At 37.4% G+C, this 26,992-nt stretch overlaps 1 protein-coding gene across 5 annotated transcripts in view; it reads left to right on the top strand.

The window, feature by feature from the left end:
* LOC5574917 (ras-related and estrogen-regulated growth inhibitor-like protein) overlaps positions 1 to 26,992 on the top strand; it is a 272,312-nt gene that overhangs the window by 188,749 nt on the left and 56,571 nt on the right. For 3 of the 5 annotated variants that reach the window (XM_021837327.1, XM_021837326.1, XM_021837328.1), the window contains one exon: positions 11,179 to 11,631. In XM_021837327.1, the coding sequence (XP_021693019.1) occupies positions 11,571 to 11,631 (61 nt within the window). In that variant the 5' untranslated portion in view covers positions 11,179 to 11,570. The remainder of the gene's footprint in view (positions 1 to 11,178; positions 11,632 to 26,992) is intronic. The other 2 variants (XM_021837329.1, XM_001661672.2) reach the window with 1 other exon arrangement.

Genomic DNA, 26,992 nt, shown 5'->3' with positions numbered 1-26,992 from the left:
TTGGCAGTGAACTACAAATATACTCAATTTTATTATCACAAGATTTGAAAATTTTTACACTACCGGCTAAAAAGTTAAGTACCAGGTGAAATCGCGCAAAATAGACTGTATATCAACAAATGGGAAAACAATGCTTTCCATGTCGTTCAAGCATTGATTTTTAATTATATACTATTCACATAATTATTAGAGCCTTAAAAATATCTGTTTGATTGCATTTATCAAGAAAATATAGAATATCTTAGAATCCTTTCAATCTTTTCATATGAATGTCTTAAAGCTGAATCATCATTTTATAACCCAAGTTTATAAGTCAAATAAAAAAGTGTCACAAAAATATAATTGTTTGTCATTTTTTTCAGCGACTTGATTTTAAATGCTACGTCCACTAGCTGGACCCCTCCCTCCCCCTCGTCACACATCGTCACAAGTTCGTGAAGACCCCCCTCCCCTAAAAAGCTACGTCATTTATGGACGACCCCTTATATAGTGACAAACATGACGTCCCGTCACATCATAAAAATCAACAAATTAATTAGCTTATCAGTTATTGGGTCACACTTATGAATCCTACACATCAGCGTTGTAGCAATTTGATTTTTTTGTTCATGATTCGGCCAAACGGCATTCGGCCAAATGGCATTCGGCCAAACGGCATTCGGCCAAACGGCGTTCGGCCAAATGGCCGGACACCGATGAATGATATTGGAAAGAAAAGTGACCAATTTAAACCATCACTTTTCCCCGTCATAAAACCTGCAATTGTAGTAGTGAGAAGATATATGTTTGACTCCCTCTTACCACTATATGCAAACACAAAGCACGTGGTATATCTGTCAAAACACTGGATGGCATTTGAACATGCCCTGTATTCGTTTATAAAGCCAATATAGTGCTTATTTAATGCCTGTAGGCATCAGGCTTAGAAGCATTAATGATGTTGTAATAGGGTTTCTATGCAGCGGAAGTGCTGTTATAAGGTCTGTAAGCATTTGTGGTGCTATTATAATGCATGTACGCATCTATGATGCTGATTAGGGGCTTATTATTAGTGCTTATGGTTACTTGGGTTCCCATAAGGAATCTCTCAGGAATTTCACCAGTAATTCCTCCAGGTAATGCTGCAGGCATTTCTTCAGGAATTCTACCAAAATTCTTTCATGGATTTCATCGGTAATTTCTTCATGATTCCACCAGGTGTTCCTCCAGAAATTTAATCAAGTCCAGTGATTTAAAAAGGAAATCCTCTAAGAATTTCTTCCGAAAGTTCACCTGGAATTCCTCATGGGATTCCACCAGGAGTTCCTCAAAGACTTCTTAAAATTATCCTTTAGGGATTCCATCGGAAGTTCCTCTAGAGATTTCCTCAAGAATTTGTTCAGGGATTCTACCTGGAATTCCACCAGAGATTCCATCGAGTTCCTCCAGGGATTACACCTCGATTAAATCAGGAGTTTCTCTAACAACTCCACCAGAAGTTTCTACAGGGATTCCATCACGAGTTATTTTAGAAAATCCACCTGCAATTTCTTTAGGGATTTCATCAGAAGTTCTTCTCGGGATTTCAACAGGAGTTCTTCCAATGATTCCATCAGGAGTTCTTTCAAGAATATCTTTCAAAATTCCTCCAAAGATGCCATCAGAAGTTCCTCCAGGAATTTCATCAGGAGTTCCTATAGGGATTCTATCAGGAGTACCTTTAGGGCTTCCATCAGAGTTCTTCTAAAGGTTTCATCAAGTGTACCTCCATGGATTCCATTAAGAATACCTTCAGAGATTCCACCGGGTATTCCTCCAAGGATTCTATCAGGAGATTATATCAGGAGTTCCTCCAGGGATTTCATCAGGAATTCATATAGATTTCATCAGGAGTTTCTCCAATGATTGCATCTGGGAGTTCCTTCAAGAATATCTTTAGGAAATTTTACAAGGATTCCATCAGGAGTTCCTCCAGATTTTATCAGAAGTTTCTCTTGGGATTCTATCTTAAGTATCTTTAGGGCTTCCATCAGATTTCTTCTAAAGGTTTCATCAGGAGTTCCTCCAAGGAGTCCATCAAGAGTTCCTTCAAGAATATCTTAAGGAATTCCTCCAAAGATTCCATCGAGAGCTTCTTCAGGGATTCCATCAGGAATTCTTTAAGAGATTTCATCAGGACTTTTCAAATAATTTCATCTGGAGTCCCTTCAAGAATATATTTAGGAAATCCTACAAGGATGCCATCAGGAGTTCCTCCGGATTACATCAGAATTTTCTCTAGGGATTCTGGCAGAAGTATTTTTAAGACTTTCATCAGAGTTCTATGTGGATTTCATCAAGAGTTCTTTCAGGAATTCCATCAAGAGCTCCTTCTTAGATGTCACCTGGAATTCCTCAAGAAAATCTATACGAAGATCCTCTAAAGATTATATGAGAGTTCCTGGAGAAATTTCCTCAGGTTTCTTCTAAGTATTTCATAAGGAGTTCCTCCAGGGATTCTATCAGGAGTTCCTCCAGGGATTCTATCAGGAGTTCCATCAGAAGTTGCATCAGGAATCTTATCAGGAATTCCTCCAGGGATTTCATCAGAACTTCTCAAGGGATTCCATCAGGGGCTCCTATAGGGATTCGACTAGGAATTCTTACAGGGATAACAACAGAAGTTCTTCTAGGGATTAAATCAATAGTTCTTCTAGTGATTCCATCAAGAGTTCCTTCGGAGATTACACCTGGAATTCCTCTTGAGATTATATCATGTGATCCTCAAGGGATTCCATCAGGATTTCTTCTTAAGGAATACCTCCAGGGATTTCATCAGGAGTTTCTATAAAGATCCCGTCAGGATTTCATAAGTAGTTCCTCCAGGGATTACTGCAGGAGTTCCTCCAGGGATTCTATCAGGAGTTTTTCTATGGATTTATCAGGAGTTCATTAATGAATGTTTGCCCTTTACTGGCATATACCAGATTTGCTAGTATGTCCGAAACATAGTTTTGGGATCAGGAGTTCCTTCAGGGTTTTCATTAGGAGTTATTTATGAGATTCTACCTGGAATTTCTACAGAATTTCTATCAAGAGTTTCTCTAATGATTCCATGAGCAGTTCCTCCAGAGATTATATCAGAAGTTCGACCAAGGATTCCATCAGAAGTTTCTCTGGGGATTTTTGTATGGATTTCTGTAGGGATTTCATCAGAAGTTCTTCTATGGAGTCCATTAGAAATACTTGAGCGGTTCCACAGAAAATGACGACTTTCTTTCCCAAATTTCATTTTTATATTTTTTGATTTGGATGAAATTTTGCACATGCTTTCTTTATGCCTAAAAATGCCTTTTTGCATCATCGGCTCTCCATTTTGACTCTAGCCTTACTTTTGAGAAGGGCCTAAGAAAAAAATCCTTAATAATTTTCAAAAAATTATAACTTAGAAACGGTTTGTCCGATCAGTTTGGTGCCTTCCGCAAAGTTTTAGGTTATTGTTGGGACTATCTGGAAAAAAATATACACTGTAAAAAAAATTGTAATTTTTTATATATTGAAAATAAAGCTTCAAAATCAATTTTCTCAAAAATCGTATTTTTGATTTTTTTATATGTTAAAGTAGACAAAAAATGAAGTCTTTTGCACAGTGGGTAAAGATGGAGAAATCATGGACAAAAAATTTATGATTTTTTTAAAAAAAAAGGTTGATTTTTCAATATGGTCTAAATAAACTTTTTGAATGCTTTTCGACCCGATTTTATGAAAGTACGCAAAATTTTCAACACCCGATTTTTTGAAAATTATTAAGGGTTTTTTTCTTAGGCCCTTCTCAAAAGTAAGGCAAGAGTCAAAATGGCGAGCCGATGATGCAAAAAGGCATTTTTGGGCATAAAGAAAGCATGTGCAAAATTTCATCCAAATCAAAATATGCAAAAATAAACCGACATTCGAATTCAAATGGAACCGCTCACTTCTAAGATTTCATTATAAAATCCTCCTCGGATTCCATCATGAACACCTTCTGGGATTCCATCAGAAGTTCTGTCAGGGATTATATCCGGAATGCTTTAAAAAGTTCCTTCGGGAATTTCTTCAGGGTTATTCTGAGTTCTATTTGCTTATTTATTACGGATTCCTCCCGGAATTTATTAAGGGATTCTACCAGAATTCTCTAGAGGATTCGTCAAGAGATTCCCCCAGGAACTCTTTGAGGGAGTCCTCGCAAAATTCCTTAAGGTATCCCGAATTTTAATCAAGGGATTTCTCACGGAATGACTAAAGCAGGTATGCCCAACGTACGGCCCGCGGGCCGCGTCCGGCCCGCCACGTCATTTTGTACGGCCCGCGAAGAGCTCTGAAATCTTCCTCATATCTAGCCCTTTTGTTGCTCTACCAACTTGATATTAGAACATTTCAGGACTGATTGTTACAATTATAGATTTTTTATTTGAAGCTATTTTATTTTGAAGATTTTTCACATTTTTTTTATCCTTCTACATTTCCTCGGTGGCAATGATTTAAAAAGCTTCATTTAAAAAATAATGAACTTGTGTGATGAGTAAACACAAGAAATCTTGCTCATAACTTTCTAACTATTAAAGAACAAAACTAATGTTTATATCAAGTTTGAACAAATATTGTCAATAAAAGTTTATGGCCAAACTGAATTTCACTGAATCAGAAGGTCGATTCTCACTAAATCTTGAGCAAAGAAAATTATATCAAACTAGTGAGCCCAGCAAACTTTGTCTTGCTATTAGGTAGGCTGTTGAAAAACTCCATAAAACGTCCCGTACAAAATGACAGTTCCGTTCACTCCCGTTCTTCCGACTTTTGCGTTCAGTATCCTGGGCTTTCTATATACACAAACACGTTGGAACACTTAAGGAACATAACAATGGAAGAATTTTCAAAATCCGCTAGCCCGTTCTCAAGCCATTACGTGACATACAAACACCACTCCATTTTTATTTATATAGATAGATAGATAATAGTCTGATTAATAGCCTATAAAATTTTATACAGAATTCACAAACAAATTTCACGGAAAACTCTGGCACGATTCTCACAAAAAAGGTTGAGCAAGATTTTGATTGAACCCTCAGGAAGATTACACATTACAATGTCTGATTCTCGCAAATTGAGGGAATTAATTCAAAAAAAAATCAAGAAAGGATTTCTCAAATAATATTAGATTAGATTTCGACAGAATCCTTTAAACATGTTTGATTGAATTCTGAGATTGATTTTTATAAAATCCTGGACAACATACTTATAGGATTCAGAGCAATTTTTTAATAGAATGCTAGGTTGGATTCTGCCTTTATCAGGAGCACAATTCTCACAGAATTTAAGGCAAACTTATCTCGTCTATTTGCAATAGCATAAGCATAAGCATTGATGACCGTACAATTCGTAGTTGTTACTCCGTGATTGACCAGAATAATCAAAATTGTACAGGGAACCAACAGAAGTAGCTTGGGAGTAGCATATCATCTTCAATGTACAATTTCGAGGATTCCAAACTTAATAATGGAAATAACGGCGCCTGCCATGTCCTTACGGTCATCGGGGAAGGGAAGGAATGTTAGTGTGACGTCCATTGCTACTAGAGACCGAGATCACCTCTGCATCTCCATGGTTTTCACAGCAAGGAATTTTGTTAGTGGGAGGGATTAAAAGTTACATGATCAGGATTCACCTTGGTAAGTGATGCGGTTCATGCAGCCTCAATTGAAACAAGTTATCTATCAGTGCGTCGACAATTTTAAGGTCAAACTATTCAAAGATTATTTTCAGTAATTGCGACAAATAAATGGAAGAATACATATACATTTTTTTATTAAACAGGAATAAGGGCTCATGCCGACACTTACAGTGACGAACCATCCAAAGTTTCTCTAATGATTAAATGAATGAAACATTGCCACGATATAAATTTGTGTTTTCACAAGCATGAAACGAACTCACCAAAAGTTGGTAATCCATCGTCTACTGAAGTCACAATTACGGCATCAACCCCACTCTATTCACTTAAATTCTTGATTATTATATGAACTGGAGAACATTGTCATTGGCGCCGTTCACTTAACACTCCCGCAGTTTGAATGAGGAAAAAAAAACATTATGCACTCTTCATACATGCACCAACGTCTGCAAAAAGTTTTTGCAATCTTTTCGATTCCTTAAATTATTTGATTGATCTTTGAAATAACAAAAGAAAAGACGAAAATCTGACGGAAAGAACAATTTTCACGTTCGTTTACAAGCGCGGCACTCTTCGATCTCCACTTATCTCGTCTATTTGCAATAATTCAAAAAAAAAAATCACTTATATTTGTTTTCATCGAAAAATTTTGAAAATGTTGCATTAAAAAAAGTTTGGCCCGCCGTGCGATATTCTTTCTTACATTTGGCCCGCGATCCAAAAAGGTTGGGCAGGCCTGGACTAAAGAAATCAATCCCGAAAATCCTCAAGAGATGCATCCAGATTTTTCCAAGGAATTTCTCGCGGAATATCTCCAGCGATTCTTCAGAATTTTCAGAAATTCCTCCAGCAATTTTACCAAAAATTTCTTATGAGGATTCCACCACAAATGCAGAAATTTCAGGACGAAAGTCTCGTAGGGTTCTTCAGGAGTTTCTGTGAAGATCACGTCAGGAGTTCATAAGTAGTTCCTCCAGGGATAGTTCTTCTATGGATTACTGCAGGAGTTCCTCCAGGGATTCGATCAGTAGTTTTTATAAGGATTTATCAGGAGTTCCTTCAGGGTTTCCATTAGGAGTTATTTCTGAGACTCTACCTGGAATTCCTACAGAATGTCTCTCAAAAGTTTCTATAATGAATCCATCAGGAGTTCCTCCAGGGATTATATCAGAAGTTCTTCCAAGGATTACACCAGAAGTTTTTTTCTAGGAATTTCTGTAGGGATTTCATCACAAGATCTTCTATGGATTCCATTAGAAATAATTCTAAGATTTCATTTTAAAATCCTCCTGGGATTCCATCATGAACACCTTCTGGGATTCCATCAGAAGTTCTGTCAGGGATTCTGTACGGAATGCTTTTAAAAGTTCCTTCAGGAATTTCTCTAGGGTTATTCTGAGTTCCATCAGGCTATTTGTCACGGATTCCTTCCGGAATTTATTAAGTAATTCTACCAGAATTTTCTTTCATGGGGTTTTTAGGGGACTCTTCAAGATTCCTCCAGGAACTCTTTGGGGGAGTCCTTCCGGAATTCCTAAAGGAATTTATTCGGAATTGATCAAGGGTTGCCACCCAAAATTCCTCAAAGAATTAATTCCTAAGAATTCCTTAGTTCTCGATGGTTATCAGGAGTTCCTTCAGGATTTTACTAGAAATTTATTATAAGGATTTCATCACCGGAATTACTCAAGAGATTCCTTTTGGAATTGCTCAATGCATTCCTCGTGGAATTCATCAAGGGATTTCTCACGGAATTCCTGAAGAAATCAATCCCGGAAATCTTCAAGGGATTCATCCGGATTTTTTCAAGGAATTTCTCGCAAAATATCGCCAGGGATTCTTGAGGGTTTTCAGGAATTTCTTCAGCAATTCTACTAGAAATTTCTTATAAGGATTCCAGCAGAAATTTCTTAAAAGGATTTCAGTAGTTTGGGAATTCACCAGTACATCATCCAGTGACTATATCAGGAGTTCCTACTGGGATTCAAAACAGGAATTCCTTCGGGTATCCCTGAATGAGTTCCTAGGAGATTCTCTAAGGCGTTTTCTGGTTTTTGGAAAAAAAACCCTTCAAGATATACTGAAAGGAATTGATGGATAAATTCCTTTAAGAAACCTTGGTGAAATTTTTGATAGATTCTTGAAGTAATTCCTGCGTTAATTTCAAGACGAATGTTTCGTAGGGTCCCTTAAGAGATACAAGAAAGAACCTTTGAAGGAAACACTGGCGGAATCCTTGGAGAAATTCTGGGTAGAATCATTGTAAGAGTTCCTGGAGTGAATCTCTGCGTGTACCGTTTTGATTCATATTACGGACACTTAAGGCTTTAGAGAAGTATAACTCAGCATAGAGCATACTAAATAAATCATTCCGTATGATTTCTCAGCGTTATCGAGTTTCAGAAACCTTTAACTTTCGAATGGTGGGTAAAGAATAAGCTTTCGCAACTTGAATAATTTTAAATAAATTGAAATGTGTGGCCTTTTCATGATTCTTATTCCGGACGCTTCCTCACTTTTGCCTCATATTCCGGACACTTTGATTCGAATTCCGGACAGCTCAAGGAAATCATTAATAAAAAAAAGTCAAATCATCAGTTGAAGTCATCAAGCCACTAAAGAAACGTCCAAGCCAGTTGCACATTATGAGTGTGCAAAGATTTTAATGGAAAAAGCTCTTTAAAATGAGCCTCGAAAGTGAGAACTTTTGAACTGGAAAAATTGAAACATTTCGTGTGAAATGTTTCCCATACAAAATAGAGTGTTCGGAATATGAAGCTGTCCGTAATATGATTCAAAACGGTACTTCTGTAGGATTTTTTAAGGAATGTGTATATAAAATCGGTGAAGGATATTTTTGGAGGAATTAGTGTAGGAATTACTAGGGAAATCACTAGAAGAACCACTTGAAGATTTATGATAGGAGCAATTCCTGGTGGAAATTCAATAATTTCTTAGAAGGGATTTCTTGAGCAATATCTTTATGAATGTCTAGAGCAATTCCTGGTGTAATCGCAGGAAAAATATTGATAGAATCTGTTAAGAAATTCCTAAAGTTTCGCTGGAGGAATTCTTAAATCTTTGGAGGATTTTTTGATGGAATTCTGAAAGGAAGTATTGGATGAACCACTGAAAAAATCCCTCGGGAAGTTTTTGTTTAAATTCCTGGAGGAATCTGTAGAAAAAATACTAGAAAGTATCGCTGAAGAAACCCCTACTGGAAGCTCTTGTGGAATATAGGGAAGAATACTAGGAGGAAGGCCAGCAAAAAGTCCTAGTGATTTTTTTTTCTGATGATTAATTTATTTGGAAATCCCTTGAGAAGTATCTGGAACAATTCGTGATGTAATGAGTGAGTAATCCTTGGAATTAACGTCTAGAAAAAGGACACAGTCGACTCTCCTCATCTCGATGTTCTACAGTTCGATATCTCGCTCTATGTCGATGATTTTTTTCTGTGCCTTCATTCTACACCCACCTTATCTCGATATCTCCCTATCTCAAAGTGATTTTCATTTTCGATTTTTTCTCCGTATGTCTTAACTAGATTTTAGTATTCAAAACAATTTGCAAAGACGAAATGACATTTGTTTGTTTTTCGATTTTTTTTTCCTGGTAACGGAGTGATTTTCAGTTCCTACACGGAGAAATATTTTTACCTAATTTTTGAGTTTACTTTACCTAAAGTTAAGTATATCAATTATAGTTTCAACCCAAAATCTCTCGGTTTTCTCTTTCTCCCACACGAATGTTGTCTAAAATAGAGAGAGCTGCATCTACCCAATGGGGGTACTTTGGCCCAATAAGCCAAATTTGGGTAAATGCAACTTTTCTTACGTTTGGGTCGAAAGAACTCAATTTTGCGTTAAATCAACCCAAAATTGAGTATATTTTTCTAATGGAATCAAAGCCAAACTACCTAGTGGGGACCTTGGAAATTTAGCCAAAATTGAGTTATTGGGCTCAACTACGGAATTGCGTTGAAACAACCCAAAATTGAGTTGAATTCCGTCTCCGTGTAGACTTGCCGAGATTCAAAACATGCAAAGAAATATTGGTGATCTAACGCAAAGCTGAAATGCGTAGATGGCGCTCTTCTAGAATAAAAATTCGTGCATCTTAATCAAAATTTCTAGTAATAACTTTGGAAGAAAAATCACCATAATCAATTAATTGGCAAGATTTTTACAATTTAAGGCTTAGGAGACCGTGAATATTCATTTCAAGTTGAAAAACTTTTGCAACCTAACCTCACTTTTGATCGCCAATAGTGTTGTACAACGAACTTTGACAATCGGTCAAACGATTGCATCGACATAAATCGATTTGACTAACTTGGGGCGGAGTCAAGGAAAAGAAGACGGAACTTTGTTTACATTCGATTACCTCGAAAATGTTGCACTGCGTAATTAAAAGTGATAGCATCCAATATATAGCAAAATCTTCATCTTAACACCAATAGGGTCCTAAAATGTTTAATGATTTTTTGTTTTTATTTAATAACACAAAAAAGCATGTTACTACAACTACTTCAGCCATTTTCCCGCTCAAATAACTCAAATAACTCATATTTAAACTTTATTTTAAAAATTGGATTCATAAATGAACCTTGACACTTTTCATCATGTTTGATGTTCGCTTTGTTGACAAAAACAACACAGGGGTTTTAGTCTTAACACTGTTGTTCCTATTTGCAGGAAAAAAAAACATTTTACCTATTTTTTTAGTTGATTTCACTCAAAATTTAGAATATCGATTATCCTCTCAACCCAAAATCTCTCAGTATTCTCTCTCTTCCCCACCAATATTGTCAAAAATAGAGCGAGCTGTACCTACTCAATGGGGTTAGTATGGCTCAATAAGCCAAATTTGGGTAAATACAAGCTTGGGTTGAATGAACTCAATTTTGCGATGAATCAAACCAAATTTAAGTAAATTTTTCGCATGGCTTCAAAGGCAAAGTACCTAATGGAGGCCTTGAAAATTTAGTCAAATTTGGGTTATTGGGGCCAACTACGGTTTTGCGTTGAAACAACTCAGGTTTGAGTAGATCCGCGTTGCCGTGTGACATTTCGGAAGGGACACAGAAAACAAAATACACCTAAAATTTGAGTTTAAGCCAAGGGGTGTGACAAAATCTAAAACAAACATAAACAAATATTTTCAGTGTTTAAAAAAACGAAAAACTTTAAAATAATTGAGTAAACATGTATTTTTGGCCTAAACTTAAGCGTTTGGCACTAAAATTGGGACAGGGCTTTGGCTCTATTACACAAAAGTTAAATCTCTACCATATCCGTTATACTCACCTTTATTGTTAATTCATTAGCAATGTAATTGTAGCAATCGCCTGTCTTTAGCATAAATTACATCAATTTCCACGTAATTAAGGCTTATTCGATATCACCAAAAATTATCACTTCTACAAAACCTTAATTGCGTTCTCCTTGCTTACGTTTATTTCTTTCTACTCTCGTCGGGAGAATGAATCACGTTGCACCTCCACGCAGACTGGACACGGAACGCCACCACATCGACCCATCCCTTCTATTTTTCAGTTGGTAGCTGGTTTGAAGCGATAAGAAAAAAAAAAGACTCCACAACAGACCAGACACTCATTAAAAACAAATAAAATGATAAGTGCGCAAATAGTGAGCTGAGAGCGCAGAACCACTGCAAAGCAGAAATTTATGCGACGACGGCGGTCAGATAGGGGAAAAGCGAAAATCGTGACACGTTCGCCGTGGCAAAAGGAAGAAAGCAAAAGTTGGAGAAATGGTTCCCTGCTGGGGCAACAGCACTTGTCACGACATCGGGATCCAGTAGGAGAGAGAAGGATAGCTGTGAAGCCTTCCCCTAAACCCCAATCCTCCGATGAAACGACGTTGAAGCATAACGAAAAATGACAAATCTAAACAAACTGAAGGTGGTCGTCATTGGCAGCTCCAAAGTGGGAAAATCAGGTGAGTAGCATCTCCAAGTCCGGCGCCATACGCTCGTGGACTTTTATTGTTATTGATATAGTTATGGTTATGACACGTGGCAAGAGAAGGTTGTCGTCGTCGTATGATGATGATTATTGCAGTTGAATTGTTTTCTATCGAAGTTTAATTGTGGTCATTCCATTTCTGGTGACCGGCAGCGGAAGCCTTGAGGATGGCCAATTAAGGCTGAAGGGTATGCTAAACCATATACATACAACGGGTACTAGTTGTACTGGTTTATTGGTTTTAGCGTTTAACATTGACCTAGTCCGTGCTGAAGAAGATTCAATGTGCGGAGTTCGCATCCTGATTTAGCTACGGATGGGAGCTGTATTGGCTAATTCTTCTTATTCTTTTTTATATATTTTTATATGGCATTACGTGCTCAATTGGGCCGAGCCTACGTCTCAGCTTAGTGTTCTAAAGCACTTTCACAATTATTAACCCTTGTTTATTGGGGTGGTTTTTGACCAATGGACTATGTAAAGGAGCTGTAGCTTCGTAGATAAAATTAGTAAAATCTGATTACGCGTGGTAAAGCCGAGCACGTGGATTTTTTTCATAATTTCACCCATAATTTGTCCATCTTTACCACGCGTAATGAGTTAATTAATTTAATAACCATGCGGATTGGATTACCGAACAGCTCAATATAAGTGTCAGTTTAGTAAATCTGATATTTTCTGACTTTTCCCCAACTTCTGATAAAAAACACATTCGTGCTAAAAAAAAAGTTTTCAGCGACCTTTAAGAGTGGTGATACAAAAAGTGACATATTATGCATTAAAGGTCAAAATGACCCATGATTTAGAAACCCTCTCAAAAATCCGTTTTTGAATCGATCCTGAGTACACGCTCAAAAAAATATTAATAAAACCGTCTACGTCTACGTACCGTCGCGTAAACCTGAACGTTCTCGGAACCGTCAACATTTCCCATCCATCCCCAAATTGACCTGCATTTAGACGCAGCTGCCGCAGTTATTGTTTGTTGCAATAATGAGAGCACATTGAAGATGCTACTAATCCTGAGAGGCGTCTTTTAATTCCTTGTGTAAGTACCGTTTTGCTTCGAAATCCGGACACTTAAGCACTTTGGAGCATTAAACAGTGGTTTCATTTATAAATTTGGAGTCTAATGAATTTTTTTTTCAGCTTATTATCGAAATAAATATGATTTTCGCCTGTTAGGTGAGTTAAAAAAGCTTTAAATTTGGAATAAACAACTACAAATATTGAAAATGGACGATGCGTTATGCTTCGAAATCCGGACACTCTTTGGAGAGTGTGTCGAAATCCGGACATTTTTGCTTCGAATTCCGGGCACTTGGATATTATCATTAAATATCGTTCGAAGTATTAACTTACTCAAATATGATGCTTTTTGTGGTACGCACAATTGATTTATTGTAAGCGAAGGCACTGGAGCGCATATACCGTGTTGATTCGAAGTGTCTGGATGATTTGAATCCCGGATACCGACCTTGGATCATTCAAAAATATTGTTTCGACACTTTTTATGCTTGGAGAATGTAGAAGACATCTTAACCCTCTAATACCCAACCCCGCCTTTAGACGGGGTACACTTTGGAATTTTGTATATTTTTTCGTAGCTCGGAAATCAAAATGTTTTTAATTTTGGCTTATACTTTGACTCATAACAGGCATATTAGAAAAGTTTTTTATGACTTTTGAAACTTTTTTGTATTTTTAGAAAATGTTTGAAAAATTGCATTCTTATATAACCTACTAATGCCTGGGGTTCATTTAACGTGTAATATAAAAAATCGAACCTTTTATATTTTTCTACGATCAACCTATCACAAAAGAAGAGCCTGGTGGTATTAATATAATTTCAAACCTGTTTTTTCCGTTAGTTACACGGAAAATAAAATACGCTCCAAAAAAAAAAATAAAAAAATTAATGTTTTTAAAAGTGCCGTAAAAATTTAAATTTTTATTATTGCCAAAAATCAACCACTAGAAAAGGCTTCAAGAAAAAATGAAAAAAGCTAGGGATGTTCAAAAATAAAAATTATAAAAATCAAAAACCAAAATTTAAAAATTTGCGAATAAAAATAAATAATTGTCCAAAACGTGTTTAGAACGATTTTAGATAACGAAAAATAATACTTAAATCGAAAATAAAAATTTGGGTATTAGAGGGTTAATTATGGATTCTAGGTGAAAAAAATATAATTTGGATCGAAAACACCGTGAAAAAGGCTAGTGTCCGGCTTTCAAAGCGACCGGCAATTCGATGCAGCACGGTATCGTACTTTTTCAATGCACAAGCTGATTTCTCTGTCCACGTGGGTTCGAAAATCGGAGTATCACTTTGTAGTTCTACACGTTTTTAAGATAAAGATTTATTTTGCAATCTCTCCAATAAAACAACCAAGACTAGAATTGGTTTCATTGTAGAACAACTATGCTTTAAAAACTGAGTTTCTCATCTAATTTTCAGAATAATTGTTGAATCATATGTTTATAATTATACATATATTGTTGAAACACATTATCATATCATTACCATAAATATGCTTTGTAGTCCTTCACAGTTCTTCTTCACATTGGGAATTGATTTTCAAGACTGAAAACAATCTCTATTCGTTAACGATGTATGGAAAATAGTTATGTCGTCCAATTACGTATGTTTCATTAGCTTTTCTTCAAGATTTGAAACCACCAGGCAGAATATATCAGATTTCTATAATAAACATATCAAGAGTCAACGGTAGGGTCAAAATCTTGTTTATAACTACGTACCAGAAGTTTTAAACATGAGCGTCCGGCATTTGAAACATATCAGAATTTTGCTTCGAAATCCGGACACCTGCAATTTGTATTAAAAACACGCATTTTTTTCAATTTTCAAAAAAATTCCACTACATGTCTCACTTACTCGAATACAATATCAACTGTTTAGAACATAAAACAACGTGTATAAGCATTTAAACTATGAATAATAAGGATGAATCAATTCAACTGAATCTTAACCAACTGGCTAAGCAGTGCAAAAACAAGTACGTACGATGACAGGCGATTACGTTTTTCATGTTTTTTTTTGTAATTTTCGCCACCTACTACGATGCCAATACATTTAAGAAGTTAAATTTTAATGTATTATTTGATTGGAATACTAACATTTGCATTTGATTTAATTTTTAACATCAGAAAAGGCTGAAATTGATCAGAGTGTCCGGCTTTCGAAGCGTCCGGGAATTCCATGCAAAACGGTACAACTGTTCTTGCAATAACGGAATAGCAACTGCGGTTGGTCAATCATGCTCATGCTCATGCATTATGAATGATATGAGAGCCTACAATGGAACCCTGAACATTTTTTGTAAGTATGTCCATTCTGGACACCAGGAAACTATTTTTTTTAATAGAATTTTTTTACTAAAAACTTTCACCAAACCCGGCTATTTGGGGTGCTCATGGATTTTAGACTCTGTGGTTCTCACTAAACCGTCTATCAATCAACGATCTATTGCGGATGCACGTCTCGAGAGAGATAACATAGAAAAACAAAAGAGGAAAAGGGCTACAAGTCCGATGTCCCCTCGGAACTACCTCATGGTCACGGTAAAAAGAAGCAAGGTATAATACTCCAAAAAATGACATTTGGCAGCGACGTCATTCCTATTGCAAACTCGAACGAGTGCAAAAGAAAGCAAAGTCTGCTCTCCTTTACTATCCTCAAGACCTCATGCTTGACGATAGGAATGACAACACATATTTGATGAAAAATCGTAGTTTACACGTGGGAATAACCTACCTTGTTGTGTCTACCGTGAATATAATTATAAAAAAAACTAGTGGTCCCGGCAAACTTCGTCTATGCTATGGATCGTCCCATACAAAATGACAGTTCCGTTCACGGTCGTTTTTCAGACTTTCTCGGTGGGGATTTTTATACACACAAACACGTCGGAACACTTGACGAACAAAACGGAAACACAATCATTCAAATCCGTTGACCCGTTCGGAAGCCATTTCGTGACATACAAACACCATTCCATTTTTATTTATATAGATAGATAAAACAAAATCACAAAGTAATGAGAACCAAGAACAAGTTCTTAAATTTACTATTTCAATCACGATTGAGCTATCAAGGACGCTTTTTATTTCCGTTTTTGTCTTTCTCAATCCAATCGCATCGATAGCCGAGCGGTAAGCGTTCGCGCTTGACAATCGCAAGATCCTCGGTTCGATTCTGGCTTGCTGCAAGTTTTTAACCATGATATAGTAATTTTTACTGTCGAAATGGCACCATGGTAAATTTGACTGCACAAAATATTTGAAATAAATGCAAATTTAGTCTGCACAAATCAAGTGGCGTTGTGTATTTAATTTGACCCTCTAATATAGTATTTTCAACTGCAACGCTGTTCTCAGTGGGCAGTTACAAAAAAAAAAACAACTAACCTATAATCACAGACAAACAGACGTAACACTCTAATTATTTTCATCGCACAGCAGAATAGCGTCCAATTCTAATATTTGGTAGTTGGCCGACGGACCATTCGCGGCGCTCGCATCACTTTTATTCGAGTTTGACGTTTGCTCACTACCGCCACCTAGTTCACGGTTGGCCAAATGAAGTATTTTTCGCATTGGGCGTAAATGTTCAAGTGACTATGTTCTAAATTGATAATTGTTCTAGCTGTTTTGTCTGTTTGTCTGTGCTATAATCGGTGTCGTTATCCGCTTCTACCGGCAAAAAACGTCGAAAATCTACGACGAAGCTATTCACGGGTGAGGTGGGAGTCAAACAGTAGGGCAATTCTGTTGAAGACGCGCTGGATACCGATGATCGCTCCATGTATTCCGTAATTTGTTCTTCGTAGTGGCAAGCGTAGCATAACATTGTTCCGAAGTGATCGTGACTGGGCGTGAAAATCTTTTTTTTTTTTTTTCAGGATGAAAGCACAATCTATTCGTCCTTGCATTGTGTCTGCAACTGTATGAGCTCTGCAGACGTCCCTTCTGGTGCGAAGTAGCTCTAGATCAATCAGCTGGCATCGACTCTCGTAGCTTGGCAGTTGGAACGAGTGTCTCCATGGCAGTTTCCGAAGTGCAAACCGAAGAAAGCGGTGTTGTACGGACTCAATCCTTTCGGAGCCGTTGTCGTAAGCGGGGCTCCAGACCGCGAAACTATATTTAAAAGTGGAGCGCACGAGCGAGCAATATAGGGACTTTACGCAGTAAACGTCAGTGAAGTTCTTTGCAATCCTGAAGATGAATCCAAATGTTCTGGATGCCTACACAGCAAAAAAGTCTCAAATTTACATGACACGTATTTTTTTATGATAATCATGTAAAGCGAGTTGCAACTGAACATTCAACGATAATTAATGTAAACTGTTTCATTGCATTCGATAATGCTTGCAAACTTGAGTGAAACTGAAACATTTCATGATCTTCCATCCAACATTTGCCAATGTTGCATGCTTTCTTGCATCTTGAAAGTGAAATTGCAAACAAGAATTCTCGGTTTACATGATTCTACGGCGAATATTCTGTCAAAAATAATGCATATGGATGGATCGACGGCTTGTCATTTCATGTGCATTATTTATGATTGAATTTTCAGCGTGAAAATCATGTAAACTGTGCCGTTTTGCATGCAACATTCTTCGAGAGACGACGTTTCGCGTTCAATATTAAGGATTTTGGTAACAATGTTTTATATAATAGATGTGTTTATAGGTTTTATCATTGAATAATACATGAGAAATGGCTTTGCTTGATTGAGACTAATATTACGTTACGTGTAAATCTAAGATTTTTTTGGTGTGTAGTCGACAATGTATGAAACATGCGGCTTGAATGTCAGCTTTGAATCCAGAATCACCCCTAGATCCTTCACTTGGTTCACACGATCGATTGTAGTTCCCAGCAGGCAGTAGTCAAATATTATCGGCTGTCTTTTCCTTGTAAACGTTATAATGGAACACTTCTTTGCACAGTTCGAATGAAACGTGTAAATTTCTGAGATATATAATGCACATAATTGGAGCGTGGAATACCATGGATATTTACATGATATGTCATGTAAACTTCAATTATATATCATGTAATTCAGCAGGATCCTGAGTGGTTACATGACATATAATACATTTTTACATGATTTCAGACTTAAATTTACATGATGTCAAGTTTACATCGCATAAACGAAGTTTACATGACGTGTAATCTTCATTATTTTTAACTGTGTGGGTTAACTACCATGCAATTCAGGAAACACCAATCGGCGAAGTGATCAAGCTGTTGTTGCAAAAACCCACAGTTGGCAATGGAGTGGATCTTAAGAAACATTTTGAGATCATCAGGATATGATAGTCGGGGACTTCTGATGGCCGAATGAACGTCATTAAAATATATTAAGAAGATCAATGGCCCGACGTAGCATAAAAGCTGCCGGATCTGCAATCTCCTATCGCCACCTTCAATTGGTGACCAGTTGAATAAGTTTTGAACCAACTGGAAAGACTGTCACAGACGCCGAGCCTTTCAAGCTTAGCGATCGTAATAGTACCTATGGTTCAGCTTGTTAAATGCGACGGACAGATCGGTGTAAATAACATCTGTTTGTGATCGTTCTACCATGCTGTCGGTTATAAACGATGGCAAAGAGAGCGATTTTGTGTCGGTGGAACGATCGGCAGTAAACCCGTGTGACGAACGAAATAAAAAACAAGGGGGGTCAGCAATCCGGCGATGTGTTTCTTTAGGAGTACGGACAATACTCCATCAGGTCTAGGATTGTTAGACGCTTTCAGTTGCTGTGCTGCTTCTGAGATCATTCCAAAGTATATTTCGATTTCACCTAATGCTTGGTCGTACAAAGGAACATTTCTGCCTGCAAGTGAGACTTCATGACTGCTTAAAGTATCGCTGCTGAAAACCATAGAGAACTTCTCAGCGAGTAGTAGGCAAATTAAGTAAAGGAGTAAAGGATCCCGTTCTCCCATTTAATTTCATTGAAGATGGCAGCCCGTACGTCTTTTGTTGCTCGTTAACGTATTTCCAGAAAGATTTTGGCTTTAATTTGAATTTACGTTCGATTTCACGTTGGTATCGCATGAAACATTCACGATTTACGCGTTGATATTCGTGGTTGAGCCTCACGTAATGGCATCTTAGAGAGGGTGTTAGAAATTGAGTATACTTGCAGAGAGCTGCTCTTTTAATTGACTTCATTTATCGCAGTTCTGCAGTCTGCCAAGGAGATCGCGAAACATGATGCACTCTTTTGAGGACGTGCCTATCAATGACGTATGCCAAGACATGTGAAAAGGTTGAAGCAGCAGTATCAACTTCGTTACGATCCAAAACATTATCCCAGTCAATGCTGCTCAACGCTTCCGCAATACTATGGTGGTCGGCCTTCTGTAAATCATAAAATACAGTTGCTGGATGATCGACGCCATTGACGAGGAGGGTTCTATCGAAGGAAAAAATCAATAAGGGACATCCTTAACTAGTGAGCATGGGGCCACCAGGGGGTGATTTATCTGGGAGATCATAACGGCACTATAGCTATCCAAGAGACCGGCTATAAAACCATGGATTACGGAGCGTTCGGGGTCCGGATAGAAGAAACCATTGTTTAATAGTTTCCACGAGACGGTTGGTAGGTTGAAGTAGAGGGTCTTGTTTCCCGGACTCAAAAAAATCCCGGGATTCGGGATTTTATTTCAAAAAATCCCGGGATTTCCCAGGACCCCGGGACAAAAATCAAATGTTTCCAAAACGACTATAGAACGACCAGAGCGCGTATTGAAGCTTTGTTTAGGCTTATAGAGCAGTTTCACAATACCCGAACCTGTTTTCGAAGGTTAAGTTGAATTATAATAGACAAGAACAATACTGTCTTAGATTTCATTCATCAATATTTCACCTATCTCCAGTTAAAGTCAACGGGCATTTATTACACTTAATTTGAAACGGAAATCAATCGTGATGCATAAGGTATAGTACATATAGGTGATACCAATCACTCTCAAATTTTACCATATCTTTTAAAATCGACTCTCATGCTTATGCAATTTATTTACATTGTTGTGTCAAATGGAATCTTCATGCTTTTAAATTGATGACATGACAAACACAGGCATATTCGTCCTGGAAAATTGTAAGGTGCACCGGGCAAACTAAAACGGGTACGGAAAGATAAAATGGCGTCAATAAAATTTTAATATGATGAATTATTTAAGCACCAAAGAATTTATTGGCAAATGGAACAAACCGTAGAGTAACCTGCTAAAGTTTATTGAACATCTCGTAACTAACATACCAGAAAAATAAAAACAAGTTCAAGCATGAGTGGCCTTCAACCTCAATTAAAACGCTTATTGAGTAGGCTAAATGCAATAACTAAAATACATTCCTGTATCAACAGTCACCGGAAATACATGCAGCTTGCCATTATTTGAAAATAATACAACAGTATTTTCTAGTTCAATATGCAATTTCGGGAAATCCCGGGATTTTCAAAAATATCCCGGGATTCGGGATTTTTTAGATCTCTAGGTTGAAGTCGCCTAAAACGAGGACCTCATGGACAGGAGAAGCAGTATCGATAACAGCAAAAACTGATTAAGAGTGAGTATCGAAGACAGCATTGTCTCGGGTCAGATCGAGTGCGACATAAAGCGCGCACAGAAACAGTGTTCGATCGCGGAGGCCAACACATAACCAAACTTGTTCTAGGTTTCATTTTCGACAGCCCTCGTTTTCATTTCCCGTCGAACGGCAACGAGTACGCCACCACCAGTAGATTTCTTGCTGTTATCTGGACACTGACAGTTTCGGCATGAACTGATAGAGTACTGGAACACGGAAATTGATCAGGCGAAGAATTGCTATATATAGAAGCGTACTTGCCTGATAAAGGAGGATCGAGGGCTTCTATAAGGCGACAGGCGGTGCGTTTGGGTATACTGGAATCGATGGCTGCTTAATCTACGTTGCTGCTTGTAATCTGATAGAAGTTAACTTGATTCGTGATCAAACGTCAACATCCCACCGCAAAATCGCTAGTGTTTGGAGGTGATGTCAACCTCCAAAGTGCGAGATCATCACCTCCAAGTTAGTTCTAATACCCTCTGTTGTATGAATTATGGTGGCGCGTCGATCGTCGCAAGTTTCTCGTTAAACAGTCAATAACGTTGGTGAGAGTGGAGAACTGCGAGGCTCCGACTTCGGGAGATACCATGGTAGTCGGCGTATTCAAGGATGGTTACCATAAGTTTTTGGAGCTGTGATCTCGCGAAACAATAATCCTTTTGGCCATGTATCTTGACTGACAGAGGCATCGCGTTGCTTTGGATCAATTCCAATCTTGTAGGAAATGGAGCTCAAGCGAGTAAAATCAATCCCGTGTTTTACAAATGGAACAGCCTTAATGGTGTCTTTGCTCTGCAAACAGTCTTTGACAACATCTGTGTTCTATTCCTATACCTAAAAAACAATGCGCTCTCGGGCAAGGCATTGGATATATATAGAAAGCGTTGTATTTAGATGGGCATCTAATTCTTCCGAAAGATGTGTACTTTGCGAAAAAGAACCACGTGATTATTGAGCTGAAATCGAATTCAGGTTAACTTCTGCGTTCATGAGTCCTCTCATGACGTAGTGGTAACGCACCCCAACTAGAGATCGGGGAGTCGTGAGTTCGATTCTCACTGAGAAGACGTGTAACTTTTTCGCAAATCTCACATCAATTTGTCCATCTAATCCAATTGCAAATTATATGTAATGTTTAGCTTTTCGGTAGTTGTTAGTCTTTGACAAATTTTTCGATGGCTTCGGGTTTGACACTCGGATGAATACGGGAAACATACACCCAAAACAGGTAAACAGGTTCAGGGACGGTAAATATGCTGGCGTTTGACATTTTCTTAGCGCCCCCAAGAAGTGGTTTGGTGAGAGCCGGATTGAGAACTTACTCATCATCACGGTGCCTTTTCGACGGTGGGTATCGAGAACATGAAGCAGATTCTCGTAGAAAGGGGAAGTTGGTGTCATTCGTCTAGACAATCACCAGTTCCTTCCTAATCTCGGCATGTACCATCTCCTGTCTATCGCTAAAGCCTTAAAGGCATCGCCGAACGATGAAACGACTGACTTGAATCGTGCGATTTTCATGAGCTTCGCACACTCGTCAAACATCCAAGTCAAATCTGGGGCTGTCATGAACGATTTTTACAAATGGTTTATTTAGCTTTGTAGCCGAGCATCTAAGGTGAATCATCCGTTCGCAAAATATTATTGATCAATAACGGCGCCGGCCATGTCCTTACAGTCAATTGGGATGGGGAAGGAATGTTAGGGTGTAATGATTGTTGCTTCTAGAGACCAAGAATACCTCTGCATCTCCATAATCACCACGGGAAGGGTGTTTATTAGTGAGGGAGGAAAAGATCTGGGAGTCACCTCTGGTCGATGATGCGATCCATGGACAAGGGGGAAATATACGACTTATATTTAAAGCTAGTTTTGTATTTTTGTCTCGAGAAGTTTTTGGTAGAAGCTTTAAAAAATACGTCAACATCTATAATGTCGAACAATTCAAAAGATGTTTTTATTAATGACGAAAACTGAAAATTACATGTATATATTTTAAATTATATGAAACAGGAATAATGCCGACACTTGTAGTGACGAACTATACATAGTTTGTTTGAAAATTACATATGAGTATTACTGTGCATTTTGTCTCGATATGGTAGAAGTTTTAAAAAGTACGCCAACATTCACAATGTCGAACAATTCAAAAGATAATTTTTAATATTGTCAAAAAGAGAAAAATATATGTATATTGAAATTGTATAAGAAAAAGGCATAATGCCGACACTTATAGTGACGAACCATACAAAGTTTGTTTTAATATTACTTAAAAGTTACGCTTTCAAGAAAAAAATGTGTTATCACAAGCATGAAACGAACTCACCATTTGGTAATCCATCCTCGACTGAACACAAAACTGACACTGACAGCAAAACTTCTTGGCGTCCCGAAAATAAACCGTCTTGCTTGTGCCTTCCCAAATACCTATTCAGCAAAACGCTTCAAAACAGAAACAAATAATAATTCTTCGGCGACGAAACCACGCGCGAAACCGGTGAGCAAAACCTATCTGACGACGCAAAATCGAACCGTCCAGCTTGGGCTTCACGAAGAACTCGCTAAAAAACGACCGGTTTTACATGGGTAAAAAACGAATTCAAAATGGCGAGAATGTACACAAATCAACAACCATTCAACTACTCCTGCTTTGTGCCGCGTGTCCAGGAATATTTTCAGCAATTCCTTCAGAAATATTGCCAGGGCTGCCACAAGGGCGATTCCTGGACAGATTTTTGCGGTCTTCCTTGAAAAGTTTCTGCAAGAATACCTCCCGAGATTTCTTCATAAATTCCTCCCGTCAAATGTTTACTGCGATTTTTTAGAAATTTCTCTAAGGTTTCCTCCAGGAACTTTTTTGGCATTCTTCTAGGGATTACTCCAAGGTTTCCTCCAAAGACTCCTCCAAGAGATTTTCGAGCAATTTCTTCTGCGACTCATCCAGAAATTCTTCCAGAGATTCCACCAAGGATTCCTCCAGAAAATTTCTTATATTTTCAAGGTTTTCTCCAGGAATTCCTCCAGGGGTTACACTAGTACAATCTCTTCAAGGGTTGCTTCTGATATTTTTCTAGTGATTTTTATCAGATATTCCTCCAAGGATACTTAGAGGGATTCATCCTAGAATTATTCCAGAGCTTTCTTCAGTGATTCTACCAAAAATTCCTCCAGGGCTTCTACCAGGTTTTCTTCCAAGAATTTTACAAGAAAGTAGTTTACTCATTCCTCAAGAGTTTGGTCTAGAAATTCTACCAGGAATACATCCATAAAAGTTGCTACTTGAGTTACTCCAAGGATTTTTCCTGAAAATCGTTGAGAGTTTTCCCTATAATTTCTCCAGAGATTTTTTATGAGCCTCCAAAAAATTTGCCGGGGCTTTCTCCAAGATTTCCCTCATAAATTTCTCCAGAAATGAGTTCGTCTACGAATTTAATCAGAAAATACCTTCAAGAAATTCCTCCAGGAACTTAAATTGATTAGGTCCAGTTTTTGGCTCCCAAGGGTTCATATTTATGAAGTAAACAATGTTCAAGTCTGCTGCTCAGTTCATTGGACATCAACACTCGTCGCCGAAATCTCCGGTTTCATCCATTTCTGAACATTCCTTCCGCCAGAGCAAATTATGGCCTTCACGAACCAATGCGTAGCATGTCCCGTGTGTTTAATAGTTGTTATCATGTGTTTAATTTTAATGAGTCGCGTGGAACAAATAAGTGTAATTTTAGACAATTTTTATGTTAATTCATGTGAAATGTTTGTTTTGGTTTTTTTGCTTTTAGACTTAAGATCAATTGTCATTGGGGTGGGAACTTCACCTGTTGACTAAAGCAGTAAATGACTAAAGCAGTAAATAATAATAAATAAATAAATAAATAATAAATAAATAAATAAATAAATAATAAATAAATAAATAAATAAATAAATAAATAAATAAATAAATAAATAAATAAATAAATAAATAAATAAATAAATAAATAAATAAATAAATAAATAAATAAATAAATAAATAAATAAATAAATAAATAAATAAATAAATAAATAAATAAATAAATAAATAAATAAATAAATAAATAAATAAATAAATAAATAAATAAATAAATAAATAAATAAATAAATAAATAAATAAATAAATAAATAAATAAATAAATAAATAAATAAATAAATAAATAAATGATCGCTGCATTCAACAAATTGAACTGGAACGGGAACTGAACGCGTTCAAATACATCACTACCCTGAAATTATTTTTAGACAAACCCATATTGAGATTTTTGTGGAATAATCCTTCTAGAAATTCCTGAAGAAATCGCTGGAGAAATTTCGGGAGTAATCCCTGTAGAGGTCTCCCTGAATGTATCCCTAGAGGCGTCTTTTTAGAAATTCTGATAGGAATCTCTAAATGATCAGCTGGGTGAATTTCTTAAGGAATCAATGAAAAATGATCTTGGTATATTGCTGGAGGGATCTCTGAAAAATTACAAGGGTAACTTGCTGAAGAAATCCCTGAGAACTGACGAAAACCCCTAAATCCCTGGAGGCATCATTGAAAGAATCCTTAGAGGAAACCGGGGAGAAAATCCTGAGTAATCCTTGGAGGAGTCCCTGGAAGAATCACTGTAGAGATTTTATTGGAGAATTCCTAAGGTAATCCTTGTAGAGATTGCTCTGGTGAATTCCCTGGATTATTCCTTGGAGGAATCCATTGAGATATTTCTGTAGAAATCCTACTCTGGGGGAATCCAGCAAGAGATTCCTTTGAAGGAATCTATATAGAGATTTTCTTGGAAAAATTCATGTTGAGATTTTCAAGGCGTAATTCATGAAGAAATGCTTAGAGTCATGTGGGTAAGGGGGATTCTCTGGTGTAATTTCCAAGAAATACTTTTAGGAGTTTTTGGAGGCCCAAAACAAATCTTTGGAGAAATTTCTGAAGGAATTCCATATAAAAATCCATGGAGTAATTTTTGTAGCGATCTGCATCCCTGAGAGAATGCATGGAGGAAGCTTTTGATTAATTCTTGAAGTAATTTCTTGCAGAATCTTGAAGGAATTCCTAGTGGAATCCCTGGATAAATTCCTTTTAGAATCCCTGGAGAAATTTTTGATGAAATATCCTTGAGGAACCTCTAGAGGGCTACCTGGGTATATTCTCGCATGTGTACCTGGAGGAAATCATGGAGGAATTTCTGAATAATATGGGAAATATCTGGAAAAATCCTTGAAAAGATTGTCCTAGTGTAAGACCTTGAGGAGTACTTGGATAAAGGCTTGGAGACATTTCTGTAAGAAACCCTGTAGAGATTTTCCCGGAGGAATCCTTGGAGGGGTCTCTAAAAGAATTTCAGGAGGGATATACAAAGAAATATAAAGGGATATCGGTTGAAGAATCTCTGAAGGAATTTATGGAAAAATCTCAGGAGCAGCTCTTGGATGATTTTTTGGAACAGTTCCCGAAGAAATCTTTAGAGAAATTCCTTGTCCTTGGAGAAATTGCTGGAGGATTCTCAGTAGAGATTACCTGGAGGAATCCATGAAGGAACTACTTGAGGCCACATGTATCAACATTAATCCAGATTAACTGTTATGGGAGCATATCTGATCTTATATCAGGTAATATGGCTTAATTTTAACATGTGTGTTACTCGGGGATTCCTGCAGGAATTGCTAAAGGTATGCCTGGAGCCTTATCGAAACTTTGAAAAAAAATCTACTAGCTATCCAAAGTTTTCGCTGGAGGAATCGCAGATGAAATCATTAGTGGAATCACCAGAGAAATTGGAGGAGTAAAACCCCTGGAATTCCTAAAACCCTACAGAAATCTCTTTTTAGGTAGAAACCCTAAATTATGATTGATTCTTATTCATTATATTATCAAATTTTCCTAATTTGGTTGTAAAGGAAGTGGTTCCGATTATTTTGATATAATTGATGTGATTCAGATGTGATAATTTCAATTTTGGGAGGTCCATGTAGCCAGAACGATAAGCGCGTAACATCTCAGCAAGACCAAGCTGAGAGGCATAGGTGCAACACAACTTCTACCTCACTCTTTAAGTAGCGCCTGAATGGAAATTTGAATTATTCGTGAAGCTACTGCTTGCCAATAACGATTTTAAACTAAACAGTTACACAATTTTTGAATCTTGTAGATCTTTAAAATACAATGATGAAAGTGGCATGATCATAGATCAAGATTTCACGCTTATCTTTCCGTAGCTAAAGTGAAAGACTATTTTTGCTGACGGAAAACCTTGTGCCACCAAAAACTAAATTGTTAGTAATGTTTCCATATACGTATACGTAACATTTCTTAAATTGAACAACTTTGGGTCCGTTCCGGTTCATAATACGAAAAAATAATTACATCTACGACTGCTTACGTAAATCCGTACCAACCGTCCCTGAGCTTGAAATTGCTTCCCCCAAAACGCGTATGAGAAAATACCAACCATGACCTTTGCCAGCGGCGGACTGCCACCAAAGCATATTCAATTAAATCGGAAACCCATCCGCTGCTGCTGCTGGCGTCAATTAAGTCAACAATCTGTCAGCAATTGCCTAACGACCACCTTCTACACCTTCCAAATAGTAATCGCGCCTAGATTCATATGTGCTGCTTTCCTCCTCCTCCTCCGGTTAGTTCAATCAATCGCACTAATCTAAACTGCCGTCAAGTGCCCAGCGAAAATGCCGCCGCT

Source organism: Aedes aegypti, chromosome 1, assembly GCF_002204515.2.
Source record: "Aedes aegypti strain LVP_AGWG chromosome 1, AaegL5.0 Primary Assembly, whole genome shotgun sequence".
In the NCBI taxonomy this organism is placed as follows: domain Eukaryota; kingdom Metazoa; phylum Arthropoda; class Insecta; order Diptera; family Culicidae; genus Aedes; species Aedes aegypti.
The sequence above is the reverse complement of the archived record's forward strand: the minus strand, read 5'-3'. Positions and strand labels throughout refer to the sequence as shown.